This window comes from Euprymna scolopes, chromosome 10 (assembly GCF_053919585.1).
Source record: "Euprymna scolopes isolate OS-2025 chromosome 10, ASM5391958v1, whole genome shotgun sequence".
In the NCBI taxonomy this organism is placed as follows: Eukaryota; Metazoa; Mollusca; class Cephalopoda; order Sepiida; family Sepiolidae; genus Euprymna; species Euprymna scolopes.
In genome coordinates this window covers 157,889,184-157,905,434 of record NC_136491.1, presented here as the reverse complement: position 1 = coordinate 157,905,434, position 16,251 = coordinate 157,889,184, and the positions used below count along the sequence as shown (strand labels likewise).

General features: G+C 32.4%; 1 protein-coding gene across 2 annotated transcripts in view; it reads left to right on the top strand.

Annotated features, from left to right (window-relative positions):
• LOC145286329 (uncharacterized) overlaps positions 1 to 16,251 on the top strand; it is a 192,768-nt gene that overhangs the window by 150,867 nt on the left and 25,650 nt on the right. For both annotated transcript variants that reach the window (XM_080135258.1, XM_080135257.1), the window contains exon 3: positions 13,777 to 13,831. In XM_080135258.1, the coding sequence (XP_079991384.1) occupies positions 13,777 to 13,831 (55 nt within the window). The remainder of the gene's footprint in view (positions 1 to 13,776; positions 13,832 to 16,251) is intronic.

Genomic DNA, 16,251 nt, shown 5'->3' with positions numbered 1-16,251 from the left:
ATATATATATATATATATAGCAGGCTTAATTTAGATTTAAAATATATATTTCTCAGAGAAAGCATTATAGATGAAATGCTGTCCAAATCTAATTTTTCTCTTTTCCTGTTTATTCTATTAATCTATTATTTAGTGTATTGCCGACATATAAATTAAAAAATGCATCATTATATATATATATATATATATATATATATATATATATAATGATGCATTTATATATATATATAATGATGCATTTATATATATATATATATATATATATATATATATATATATATATATATATAGGGAAGGAGAAAGAGGAGGGAAAACACACCTAATGTTTAATCGTTAGATAGAATCATTATGACTATATTTCTGTTGTTCCTTATAGTTGCAAGGTTTTGTCTAATATTTCAAGTTCAGTACATACACATACAAAGCTGGACACATTATTAAAGTACATCAGTGGTAGTTGACTTATTATTTTTCATTATGAGTTCCATGTGATTAATCGATTCAATCATCTCGTTATAGACGAGGCGCCTCGCGGTTTTTCTTCTGGCGTTACCGATAACGAAAGTTCTGTCAATAGCTGTGAAAACGACTTCCATAATTGAAGACGTGGCGGCCGGACACCAGGAAATTCTAATCAGTGTCGGCAACTCGTTTCTCGCTGAAAATTTCTAATATCGTCCTGGTGATGCGATGGCTTCATTTTCAAATTTTCTTTGAATCTCAAACTTTATTGAAAATGAAATAATAGGCTTTCGACCTAAAATGGCACGAAACTAAATGACCAATGGTGATATATCTACATATATAATTTTGCCATATGTACATATATGTGTACGTGTGTTTCTAGTTCTTTCTTTTTCTCTTATATCTCCCTCTCTCTTTCACACACACACACACACACACTCTCTCTCTCTCTCTCTCTCTCTCTCTTTCTCTATATATATATATATATATATATATATATATATGTACATGTGAATATGCAGCTATTTTCTAGGCTAAAAAACAAATAGAAAGTGTTTAAGAGGGCTAAATATTTTATATTGTTTAAATTTAAACTATGTAGACGAAAGACGTTTTGCACACACACTGACAAGGTCACACACATTGACTGGGTTCAAAAACAGCCTACAGAAAATGGACTCTGATTTATGAAAGTATGATAGGTTATGAAAGGAAGGGTTATAAAGAGATAGCTTCGAATTTGGGGGTATAAAAACCGAAGCAAAATATGACTAAAGTAAAAATAAAATAGATAAACCCCATAATTTATTATACCATACCTGTTCACACTGAAACATTTATCACAATATTCTGTGGATCTATATTAAAAAACCTTGTGAAACTTTGTGACATATTTCCATTCTATGGAGGTCAGGTGCGAACGAACACCCCATAATTTTATTATACCATATTTCTTCAAACTGAAACATAATTATCAAAGTATACTTACGCAGATAGATATGAAAAGTCTTTATTAAAGTTTGTGCCTATTTCCATTCTATGGAGGGCAGGCGCGAACGCAGGCCCCACAATTTTATTATACCATCCCTATTTAAGTTAAAACATACTTATCAATGTATTCTTATATACATCTATATCAAAAACACTTGTAAACGTTTTTTTTTTTAATTTCTAAATTTTTTATTTCCATAATTTGTGGATCAGACGCGAACGAACACCTACTTTAATGAACCACCGTTCTGCTAGATCAAACATACCCATTCCTGTGTCTCGATACATCTTCTATCATTATATGTAATCAGTTTTTTAAAATAGTCAACTATATAGGAGCCTATTCGTGACCAGGCACACACACACACACACACACACACACAGACACACACACACATTCAGGTTCATAATTTAGATATACATATATATACTAGCATGGGTACCCGTCGTTGCACGGGTGTTAGGTGTATGCTGAGCAAAAAAAAGGACAATTTTTTTTTAACTTTGACCCCTATTACGACCCTTAACATTTATTGTTTAGGGCTCTAATTAAGTTATTAAGTTAGGTCAATGTCGAAGGCACCTATATCTAAAATTTCTATTTTTTAGACCCTAAATTGTCGGAGGAGTTTGGTAGAGTTCTCAAAGATCAAATCGTTTAACTTTGATTCTTAACAGCCAAATTGCTGGCCGAAAACCGATCACAAAGATTTTCCCAAATCTCAGTATCCTGTATATAAAATGTCGAGTCTGTAGACTAAAATTGACAGAGTTATTGCGTAGGGAAATGTACACAGACAGACACACAGACAGACACGTTCACTTTTATAGATATCTATATATATATATATCTATATATATATATATATATATGCAGATAGATAGATTTGTTTAATAAAAATATATACGTATACATAAATATATATGGAAACAATTTTGTGTTTACTATAAACTTTTTTTCGAAAATATTATGCAAGTATAAATCATGTAGAATATCTGCATGAATATAATTACAAGTAATAGTTAACTAAAGATTATTATCCCATTAAAAAACCGAAACATCTAATAGGGAATTAATTAAAATCAATGTTTAAAAGAATATGCAAATTAGCTAGATCATTTGCTAATGAATGCAATTCCACAACCAAGATATAAGAAAATTGCATTTTCTTTTTAAATAAGTAGAAAATAGGCTTTTTAATATGAATATCGATACACACAAAAGAAAACCGAATTTATAGGAGTATAGATAGATAATGATTTCCGTGTGCTAGAACGTTTTCATCTAAACTTCTTTGCAATTATGCTGAATGTAGAAACTATGCAAAAATAGAATTTAGAGTTATAATGAAATAGAACCAATCATCTAATACGAAATTTGCATATTTATATTTATCGGTGAGGACCACACAGTGTGCCTCATAAACAGAGATGAACGTTATCACGAAAGTACTTAACGTAGCAAATGTCTGTTTGTAGAAAAAGGGAATATTTTGATCTTTCCAACAAATCGCAGTGCTAATGATCAAGTTGATATGATTAATTTATATTTCACGCTAAATAAGTGATAGCATTGAGAAATCCAAGATGATACAACGCCGTTGAAAAAGACGCCATATTTGCTATCACGAAGCATTTTCTACTTGACATTTATGATGAAAATAAATAAAGTTTGATTATTTTGTATGAAAGACAGCATTTTAAAATGTTACGTAAATATCAAAGTAAAGTTTTCATAATTTTAACTGTATTTTTAAAAGTTTTAACTGTATCGTATACATTTTATCATTTATTCCCTATATTTCTGCATTCAATAAGCACAAAATTACATCCTATAATACATACAGATAAAAGCAATTTAAATCAACATGAAATCACGCTAAAACAGTTTGTAAAACCAAACTAAATTACATCTATAGATTTTAATACTCGCATGACATCAGGAATCAAGATGCAGATTATTGCTTTGGCCATAATCTCTAAATACAAAACTACATATTCCACTTAACGTTATTCATTCATCACAACGAAGATGATACTCGTTATAAATTATCATTGGTATGTGATTACTATTTTTGTTAACTTATGATCAGAAATTTAAGAGTTTATCAGTTAAATATTTACACACAGACGAACACACAAACATACACAAAATGTTTTATTTATATAGATAAAAGCCAAGGAAAGTTCTGTTTATGTTGTTGTATTAAAACAACATGTTTATTGGCTTTCTCATTATTATTCTTCATCTCCAATTAATTATTCGTTTAATTATTCTGCGCGCACAAGTAATGTCGGAATTAGGTTACCGAAGGAGAAAATACGTTTAAGGCTTACAACAAAATGGCGCCGATGCTTACAAGGAACATTTTAAAAAGTAAATAATCTAATAATGTAAAGGAATGAAAACTGAACTCATTTTATACATTTTATACATTTTATACACCCAACCTCTCGTTCAACGAGATTTGACGAGAACAGAATGTTTATATAACTCATCAAATCCGGGAACCTGGTTTCAGATAAAAACGAAATGGTCTTACACCGTATATAGAAACAAGAGTTCTTTTACTTCCCCTTTGACGCCTACCCTTGATAAATTAAAAGAAGTTCTAATAAAACATTTCTTAGCGGACCTGTACAATACGCACACCGCTTTACATTTCTTTTTCTTTTCAATTTCTGCAGCGGATTATTATCAGTTAGACACTAATCTTTCATATTATCAAAGAAAAAAGAAAACAATCTAATCTATCTCTATAAATAAAACAATAGATGCATGTGTGTGTGTAAAATATTGAAAGGGTAAACTCTTAGTCACATAACACTGAAATTAACAGGAAATACCAATAATACACCAAGGATGTTTATAGCTAGTCAAATCTTTGTTTGGATGGATAAATAACGCGTACAGTCATATATCGGCAAGTTGGAATGCAAAAGGTTCATTTCAACTGGCCGACATGTTTTTACTTTTTTCTGCGCATGCTCACATAAAATTAAGTGTGATAATATTTTTTTTATTACATTTTCACCCAAAACAAGGTAAATTGCCACTTTGATGTAGGGGGCTACTATCAGGGACCTAAGTTGCAGGAGTACTATGTAGGGAGTTTAGCAGCAAGATGTTTGTTTGTATTACACTTGAACTTCTGCATGTCAGTAGAGTTGAGGAAGCAGGGAACCGGAAGGCAATTCTAAAATCTAACAGTTCTGGGGAAGAGAATATTGGAGTAGAAGGCTTTCTTATATCTAAAGATCTCTACTGTGTAGACGTGAGAGTTCGCTGCTTGTCGGATTTGTTGGGGGTATTTACGTCGAAGGGGTACAAGTCGTCGGAGCATCTACCATTAAAATACTTGTAAAACAGTCAAAGGGGTTGCAATATTTTGTGAATGGGACAGAAGGTGAAGCTTAGATTACAATTCCAGATCTATCAAGTTAGCGGTTCTTTTCTTTAACCCTGTCCAAAGGTGAGAGACTAGTAGCAGATACACCAGCCCAAATGTGACAACAATTCTCCATACATGGGCGAATGATGGCCTTGAAAATGTACACAATACTTTCAGGCGTAAGATTCCAGATAGGTAGAGAGAGAGCTCACCCTCTTCGCAGCAGCCTTGGCAATACTCTCGATGTATCTGTTCCAACTCATCGCTCCTGTGAACGTTAAGCCGAGGAGTTTGAAGGTACTTTGAGGGTAATTTATCTTTAGCCATAGATATTGGTAGTTGAGAAGGTTTCTTGTAATTATTGAAGGAACCGAGACTAGTCTTGCCAGCATTGCCTTGGATATGTGTTTATTCGTTTTATCAGGGAGGCCATTTATGAATATCAGGTATATAAAAGGTCCAAAGATAGATCCCTGAGGTACATCCGCATTTATATCATATTGTTTAGACGTACGACCATCGAGGATAACATGGATTCTTCTTTTATTTAAGAAGAATTTAGTAATGTTAAGTATGTGTCCAGTAATACAATAGGATCTGATTTTCACGAGAAGACCATCGTACCATACTCTATCAAAAGCCTTAGATATGTCTAAGGCTACTGCCCTCCCCTCCATTGTCTTATCCAGTGCATGGTATATACATTCAGAGGTTACAGTAAGAATGTCTGCAGTAGAACGTGCTTGACTGATTTCATCTTGATGGTGGGACGGAAGTTTAGCAACTGTAAGGTGATGGACTAGAGTTTGATAAATTATGGACTCAAATATTTTGGCGAAAAGAGAGAGGAGGCTAATGGGGCGATAATTTAATGGGTCAGTTTTTTTCGTCAGAATTCTTGTAAATCGGTACCAGAGAAGCAGTTATCTAGTAGTCAGGAAAGCATGATTCGTTAAAGCATATTTTGAAGAGTTAGGAGAGAACTGTGGTAACCTGAACGTAGCATATTTTAATAGTACAGCCGGGATGAAATCAGGTCTACATGCGTTTGAGGTGTGTAGGTGTTTATAATATTATATACTTTAGAAGGGGTGATTTTCAAATCATCTAGTGTGGTTTTTGTCCGCAGAGGAAAATCAGGGAGGGAGTGGATTGCTGGGTGCAAAGTAGAGTTTGGGGCAAACTGACAGGAAAGCATGTTAGCTTTCTCGGTTCCCATGCAAACAATCTCATGGTTGTGGGATAGTGGCGGAATTGATTGATTGACCATTATTTACTACATTGTTGTAGATTTTCCAGAAATCTCGAGTTCTTTATTTCTGCGCCTCAATGCGTTTTACGGTGGTTTTGGTATATTCTCTCGTAGCTGTCGCTACTTCTTTTTTATAATAATTTCTAGTTTCTATATACTTTTGCCTGATTGTACTGGACTTATGCCGGATAAATCTGCGGTATGCATGTAGCCTCTGAGCAATGGCAGCTGCGCACATAGAAATAAACTTAAACTATTGGGGAGAGTGGGGTTGCTAAAGAACTTCCGTGTGGAAATATGTGATTCAATTGCTGATTTGAACCATTCAGTTGTCTAATTTATTCACTGTTCTGCAGAAAGCGAAATGACGTCTCCCCCTGGGGAATCTCTGATGTAATCTCTAATGGAATCCCAGTCATAGACGAAGACAAACTTTAATAGAAAAATGCATACTTTTCTTTAGTAACTCTTCCACATGAACAATTTCTAAGTACAGTTTTGATAGAAAAGCTTACATGGGATAATGTCAGGTTCCAGTGTTTCTTTCCTTCTTTATTCGTTTTTCCCAGTAATACATAAATATAAAAATAGAGGTTTATTTGAATACAAAATAGAAATTTTCGTTACTAATAAAATATAAATAATCATTAAATTTTTGAGAAAACAAATATTAATTCCAATGATATCTTTTTAAGAATGTGCCCCTCTGACTAAAATACATTTTTTTCTGTATTTTTTAATATTACCACAATTCACTGAAATGTCGACTAAAATATCGAGGTTTTCGGATATGCTGACAACGAATATTCCAGTAAAATTAAAGGCTGATAAGTAGTTTACCAAATATGAAAACATTTGTCATCCAACGTAAAATCTAATGTAATCCCGGATAGCCATTTGTTTCACAAAACAGGAATTAGTAATGCGCATACGTAATGGCTTTCGGAATAAACACCCTCAACCTCTCCATGTTAAGAAGGGATTTCGAAATAAACACACCAATCTCCCTATATTTAGAATAGCTTTCGGAATATAACTCCCCAACTTCTCCATGTTAAAGAACGGCTTTAAGAATAAACATCCCCAATCTCCCTATGTTAAGAACAGCTTTCGGAATAAACGCCCCAATTTTCTATGGGGGTGAAAAAATATTTGCTTTGTCGTCTTCACATTACTAGCTACTCAGTTGTAAAAACAAAATGGCTGCCAGGGATTACTTTAGCTGTTACGTTGGATTATATATGTTTACATATCTGGTAAACGACTGATCAGTCCCAAATTTAACTGTGGTATTCGTTGTCAGTATACCCGAAAATCAATAAAAGTCGACAATTGGAATCCAAAAACGGCCAGAGACTGAAATCAGCAAGTTAAATGTTTACACGAAAGCAACCATAAACAGAAGTTCTATTTCCCATTATTTTCAAACGAAATTCAATAAAATTTTGCTCAAAAACAACTTTTATAAAGTTTATGTTCATCCACCTCGCGCCGCTAGAAGTGTCAAGCGGCAGTTGCCAAGTATAAGTATAATTCATTTTTTTACATCGTATCCATCTCTACCAGAACTTTACATTATTAATATTTAATTATGATATTATTATAAGTTACTTTCAGAATGGTAAAAAAAGAGATACGTTACAGTCTGCAATAAGTAGTGTATCTGTCAAACAAAATGTAGCTGCCCTTAAGAACCGAACGTTTGATTCGATTCCGCATTCTTTCTTTCAATTTAAAATGTGATATGAAAATCTGGTACTCCTGCAATACTGCGTGATAACCACGTTTTTGGTTTTCAGTTTGAAGAATATTATTATGAGGGAACATTTTTCGATGATGAGTCTGCAGCACTTTTCTTAAATCATTTCCTTTTCATTGACACTGGTTCAATAACATTGAATAGAGATCTATAACTGCACAAATTACTATGTGGCCAGACGGTAAACTCAGTTGGTGACCTGATCACTAAGGTTTTCTCAGATATTGCTAAAATTTTCTGGGATGTTATATGGCTTTGTGAAATGAGCAATCTTTGTACTTAGAAATGATGCTGTTGATATGATCGATTATATTTTTTTTTAAGTTATCAATCAATAAATTTTGCTATTAATGAAGATCGGTATTTCCTGTAGAATTCACTTCAACTGTCTGGAATGCCACATCATAACTTGATATTGAAGGGAGAAGTTCTAGTTATATATGAAAAAGCAATCATGGCCTCTAGAAATGATGCTTTTTATATGATCAATTATAATCTTTTACAAGAGTTATCAATCCATTGACTGATATTAATGAAGATCAGGCAGAAGTATTTCCTGTAGAATTCACTTCAACTGTCTGGAATGCCACATCATAACCTGATATTGAAGGGAGAAGATCGATTTATATTATTAAGAAATCATAATTTACCTAAACTGTGTAATGACACACGGTTAGCAAAAAAATCTTTAAAAACTAATGTTCTGGAAGCCATTACAATAGCTGGAAATTTTTAAAGTGAAACTGTTAATTCCTCGGATTCTTTTTATTTCATTCTGACATGCCATTTCAGTTCAAGCGTTTACAATTCCAAATAAAAACTAATTTTGCGATGCTCATCAATAAAGTTAAATAACAAAGCCTAAAATTTGTTGTTTCAAACACCTTGCTTTTCTCATGGTCATTTGTATGTTGATTGCTCACACATCAGCAGTTCTGAAAAACTCTATATTTACGCAGCTGTTAGAGGTTACATCCAAAATGTTATTTATGCTGCATATACATTTTATATTGTTTAGATACGCTTGAAACTAAATTTTAATTATTTCATTAACAGAATAGATGACTAATGTCATCTTTATATATATTGTACATTAAATAGTTAAAACAAAATGAGATTTAACAGTTTTCAGTTATGTGCTATGATATGAAATGATAATTACAATTCTTACATCATATTTTGAAGAGGGAGAGGGCAATTTAAATAAAGTTAAAAGATTATAATGGAGAGAGAGAGTGATTAAGAAGAGAAAAAAGAAATAGAGAAAGAAAATAGAGAGAGAAAAAATATATATAATATGGAGATGAAAAAGAAAAAAGATATAAATGATTATTATAAAGAGAATAAGGACTAGAAGGGAAAAGAAAGAATGATGAGATATAGTTAAAGAGAGAAAGAGAGAAAGTAAGAATTAATAGGAAGGGAATCTTAAAGAAGTTGCCAGTATATAGAAAAAGAAAAAGAAAATAATCTGCGTGTCAACCAATTTATGAACAGTTATACAATTCAGTAATGAGACAACATTATTACAAATACAAACAGAAAATACAATCTAAGCGTTAGAAACGTTGAAACAGCTATTTGTAAACAATTATATCATTTATATATATATATATATATATATATATATACATGATGACTTTCTTTAGTCTTCACAGACTACCGATACACACTGTAAGGATGTCTGTGCGTGGAATTTGTGTGGCAAGAGTTGCGCCATCTCTAACCACACCTCTCCTGGGCCGACATTGTTTAATACCAGTGGCAAGTGGAAGTTCATGACGACTGGAAACAATGCCGAGACAAGCAGAAAGCGCATACAGCGCCTAGAATTCCCAAATGGTCGCCCATCTGGTACTAACCACGCTCAACGTTACTTTACTTTGGTGACTTGACGAGAACCAGACTGTTAACATGATTGCGCCGTATAAATATATGATACACACACAGACACACACACAGACACACACACAGAGACACACACACACACACACGCAAACACACAAACACACACACACATATATATATATATTACTACGCCATTGTATCACATAAATTAAAAAGATATAATTTTATGCGTAAATTTCCAGTGCTCAACACATACGTAGAGCTATGTAGTATGCATAAGCTTGACGAATTCTCACGAGAATGAAACATGTAGCTTAATTGCTAGATATATTTTCATAACTTACTTTTTATGGAAACAATTTATAATTTTGCAAATTACATTTAACTTCCTTTTTTTTCGAATTAGGAATACGAAATAAACACGATTATTTCCTTATTCCATAGAGTTTCAAAAGAATGGATCTTATTTACAAAAGACAAACAATTAGTAAAATGATTTATAAAGACTAGCCATAATTTTGCTAGTTAGCACAAAGTTGTAACCACTTTTAATTTGGAAATGTTTCATTTTTTTTAAATTGTCAACTTTATACTCTAAACTAAATAAATAAATATTTGTATAAAGAGGGGAGATAGAGAGAAAGAGAGGGGATGAGGTCGATATAGTTCACATATTTTACCGTGAAATATCATTTAAACGTGTTGACAGGTAAAATGATAACGCCCACATCTTCATGTTCTCAGGTACGTACATTCCGTGCGAAGTGATAAATGTTCATTTGCAGATTTTTTTTAACAAATGTGAATATGTTAACTTCTAAACTTCGGTTCATATATTTGTCTTTATTATTTTTCTTTTTCATGATGAAAACTGAATCAATATTTACATGATTCGCTAAATCATTCAAATAAATTTATTCGCGTGTGTATCTTCACTTGCTACATTTCCAACCCATTGCTTCGCAACTCTTCTCTGAACCGATATGCGATATTTTCCCCCAAAATGTGTGAATACTAGATTTCATTTTCTTGCGCATTTCCCTATCATCTGACACATCGCCATGTCCATTATGACGTCATCCCACAACGTCTCCGCGGGCCAAGATCACAGTGTAGTATCTGTTCTGATGTTACACTTCATCTTTTCTGTCCTTGGTAAGTGGATGAGAAATCCTTTATGACTGAGACAATTTCTATTTTTGTTCCTAGCCAGAGTGCCTTATTTTAGGGAGTTAGATTTTTCCCATATCAAAAACCGACCTGGTGTCTAACTCTGCCCTCGTGGGGAGGCAAGTAAATAAGAACAATAAATATGTATTATTTAGATTGTTCGGAATAGTGTTATTATCTTCAGTCTTTACAACATTTTGGCCGACGTAACCTCCGACATTCTTCAGCTGTATCTTGTCTAACTCGGGAATTTTTACTGTTGAACTTGGAAATCTGCACGGAATTTCGAACAGAACCCTTTATTTAATCCATCTCCTATCACATCAGCCATAGACGAGAAGAAGTCTTAAGAGATTCGCAATTGACTTCTCCGTATTGCAGGCGTTGAGGATTGAACCTTTTCTAGTGACATCTTAGGCAACAAAATGTCCGACGTCTTACGACAACGACTTCATTTTGATGACGAAAAAAAAAAACTAAACATTTATTTGTTCTTTTCAACAAATTTCATTAGAAGTTTCAACATATTTTCTTTATTTGCCGGCGAGAAAAATAGTTGTTTGTTTAGGAATAGATATCCAGAAATTTGTAGTCGTCAGAAGTTCCGACTACAAACGGAGAAAAACGAATCAATTTATGTTGCTTTTACTCAATACGAACCGAACTAACCTGACTTTGCAAATTTAGTTTTGGTCAGATATTAGATCTAGTTACCTACTTATGATTAATGTGGCTAACATATTCATGTTATATAAAATGTCGTCCCTATCTCCAAATTCAAAATGAATACATATATTTTTTTTAATTTATCAGTGTTGTATTTATAAGGTTAAGATTATTGCATTTTACTACTTATCACCCCCACTATGATTAGTACTTTATATATTTACATTCTTATTTATTGATTAAAAATATATGAAAGTTAAATATATATATATATATATATATATATATATATATACATTTTCGTGGGGGGGCGAGTTGTATAATACATTTTATACATTAGTAATAAAGTTTTGGATTTTCCTTTATTAATATATTCTGGTTAATTTTATACGATTCAAATATATATATATATATATACTAGCAAAACTACCCGTCGTTTACTGGGTTCAAAAACAGCCTACAGAAAATGGACTCTGATTTATGAAAGTATGATAGGTTATGAAAAGGAAGGTTTGTAAATTTGGGTTGAATTTGAGGGTATCAAAACCAAAGCAAAATATGATGAAAGTAAAAATAAAATAGACAATCCCCATAATTTATTATAGCATACCTGTTCACACTGAAACACTTATCACAATATTCTGTGGATCTATATTAAAAAACCTTGTAAAACTTTGTGACATATTTCCATTCTATGGAGGTCAGGTGCGAACGAACACCCATAATTTTATTATACCATATTTCTTTGAACTGAAACATAATTATCAAAGTATACTTACGCAGATAGATATGAAAAGTCTTTATTAAAGTTTGTGGCTATTTCCATTCCATGGAGGCCAGGCGCGAACGCAGACCCCACAATTTTATTATAACATCCCTATTTAAATTAAAACATACTTATCAAAGTATTCTTATTACATCTATATTAAAAACACTTGTAAACATTTTGTTTTCTAAATTTTTTATTTCCATACTTTGTGGATCAGGCGCGAATGCAGACCCCACAATTTTTATGAACCGAGGTTCTTCCAGATCAAAGATACCCATTCCTCTGTCTCGATACATCTTCTATCATTATATGTAATCAGCTTTTTAAAATAGTCAACCATATAGGAGCCTATTCGTGACCAGACAGACACACGCACATACATTCAGCTTTATATTATAGATAGATATATATGCATATATATATATATCCGTATGTGTTTTAAATTATTCTTAAAAGATTTATGAACTAGTTTGTCTTTTTCATAGAATTCAGCGTGCATGTATTCGCTTCTTCTGCCAGAAACGTTGTGCAGTTTAATAGGTGTTTGCATAGTTGTTGTGGTGGCAACCACTTATTTGCATATGCGAATAACATAACACTATAAATGGCAAGCCTAGGTTGGCCTTGGTGTGTCTTACTCAAATGCCACCGGAAGTGACGCTGAAGAGCGTACATGTCCTCCCACCAAGACTCTCTGACTCGACACCATCATTTGTACATATTGTAAATATACCTTTTCTTTAATACACTTATTATTGCGTTATCTTGTTTTTTGCGTCTTCATTGTATTTCCTTACTAATTATTGTTCAACCTTGCAACCACACCAATAGTTTAAATGCTGATTAGCTTTGTCATGTCGCTTTAGATAAAAGCCTTGTGAAAATTATGCAAAATTAGTTATAAAAGCATCTCAAACTTGATAGCGCAAGTATTTATAATTTTATTGCAATTACGAGGGCAAAAGTAGACAGCGTTGTTTTATGGTGTACGGAAAACCAAGCTTCCTGAACAGACTCCTTTAGATTTGCAATGTCGAGGAGCATTTTCATTCCGCTGATCGAAAACAGAACAGATACTACACGTAGATCCTAGCCCTAAGTCCTGGCAGAATCTAATACAAGTGAAGTAGAACTCTGCTAGTTAGATCAATCTGTCACTTTGCTTATCCCGGCGTTGTTTTCAGCGTTATTAGATTTCTGAAGTCACGCGATATCAGGACAAATAAATTGTGGTAAGTGTTTGTGCGACTCTACACCTAATACAATCTCTTTATCGGAAAGCTACTTTTCGAGAGCTTATTCATTTTCCTTTCAGCAGAAAGAAGTAAACAATAGCATTGAAGGAGACAGTTTCTCTGACTTTGCCCTCATAGGGAGGCATGCGAATAGTGACATAGAAAAACTCAGATGAATAACAATTTGGGGTATCGATTGTTTTATAATTTTGTTTCTTTTTATTTTACAGAGGAACTGATTGCAGATGACTTGTTAGGAAATGATGATGAAGGTCTGGAAAAAAGGTAAGCGATAGTCCATACCCTAACCCTTATCTTAACCCTTATCTTAACTCTTATCTTAACCCTTATCTTAACCCTAATCCTTACCCTTACCCTAACGTTTACTCTAATCATAACGTTAATACTTACCCGATTAGTTTTCGCTGAACGCTAACAAGTATTAGTATTTATACATTACATAATTAGTGTTCATACATTACATAAATCGTGGTAATACATTATATAATTAGTATTTATACATTACGTAATTCGTGTTCATACATTACATAATTAGTATTCATATATTACATAATTCGTGTTCATACATTACATAATTAGTATTCATATATTACATAATTAGCATTCATACATTATATAATTAGCATTCATACATTACATAATTAGCATTCATACATTACATAATTAGTATTTGTACATTACATAATTCGTGTTCATACATTACATAATTAGTATTCATACATTACATACTTAGCATTCATACATTACATAATTAGTATTCGTACATTACATACTTAGCATTCATACATTAAATAATTAGTATTCATACATTACATACTTAGCATTCATACATTACATAATTAGTATTTGTACATTACATAATTCGTGTTCATACATTACATAATTAGTATTCATACATTACATACTTAGCATTCATACATTACATAATTAGTATTTGTACATTACATAATTAGCATTCATACATTACATAATTAGTATTTGTACATTACATAATTCGTGTTCATACATTACATAATTAGTATTCATACATTACATACTTAGCATTCATACATTACATAATTAGTATTTGTACATTACATAATTAGCATTCATACATTACATAATTAGTATTCATACATTACATACTTAGCATTCATACATTACATAATTAGTATTCGTACATTACATAATTCGCGTTCATGCATTACATAATTAGTATTCATACATTACATCTTCTCTTCTTCGTGCAAAACGCATTCATGCATTGCATATCTGTGTTGCAAATTAATTAAATCATTTTAAACTATTTTGCATTAACACGAATTACCTTGTCTCGTATGAAACAAGAACAGAATGACTTTTAAACAGTGTCTATTAAATCTTTTTTGCGATTTCCTTATCTATCTGGAGATAGAGCATTCTACTGGATGATAGACATTTATCCGTTATATACTCCGTTAAAGTGCAATTTTTGTATCCCTTATGCCTTTAGTTGATTGGGTATATTTGTCAGGTATTTTTTAAAATTCTTTTCAATGAGTCTAGTTCTTTATAAATCTTCCTAAGATTCCAATTTCTTTTCATGTTTTACATAAGATCTTGTTATTTCATTATCATTTCGCTCTAAGCTCTGGCGACACAAACTTTTACTAAAATTGCTTCTTCCTTATTTTTGTCCGATATCACTATGACAGGTTTAATAACATCCTCGTCAATGTACGTAGTTGTAGGAATTGCAGAGTCATAGTGACTGGTGTACGACTTATTTTGATCTTTTCCTGCTGGTAATTTCGATATTCACTTCCTTATTGATTATTGATGGTTCAGTGAAACTATTACACACTCCGGAATCTCACAGCTGGATGTCAGGTGATTAATATTCCTTTCTTCTATGCGGCAGAATCTGTGCTTGTTGTCGTTGCTGAGACCACTCACATGTAGTAACGAAAATGCTCTTTAAAACTAAAGCGTAACTAACAGACTAAAAAAAACAGAGCTTATGCTAGAGGAACATGCTAAGGATTCTATTATTGCATTTCAACCGTGTACTATACACGCAGAAACATAACTTGTTGCGAACGTTAAATGAACATAGATTATGTTCTCCTAAGACAGTTTAGCATTAAGTGAAACTAACCTACTCTCCTCCCTCTAATTGCTTAACATAACAAGATACACTGTAAGAACTTGGACAGATATACACAGACTTGGAGTTAATGTTCGTAGTCCCCGCTCCTTGAATAAAGAACAATATCTAGAATCAGATGATTATCAGGTCTTCGAGTGCTTTACATTAACCATTCAACAGTACGTCAGTTACTAATATTTTCTCTTCCTGTCAAATCGATGTTTTTGATGATATAGATATAGCACTCTACTTAGATATTAACGCCCAACTAAATATGTTTGGCTGCTTTAATGCACACCATTGGCTATTTTTTGTGCGGTTTTAATTTCAACATTTCGATCGAAATGCTGAAATTAGTATCGCGGAAAATGTTTGATATTTTTAATTCTATTAATCATAAACAACTTTTCGTGCAGGTACAGCAGAGATTTTTTTTCAGAAAAAATAAAGAAACTTATATATTACCCTTCTCACCTTGAATCTGCACATAACTACATTTTTATTCGGTGTTTGTAAAGTATCTATAACAATTGATCCTAATTCTGATTATTGATAAAATTTATCAATAATAAAGAAC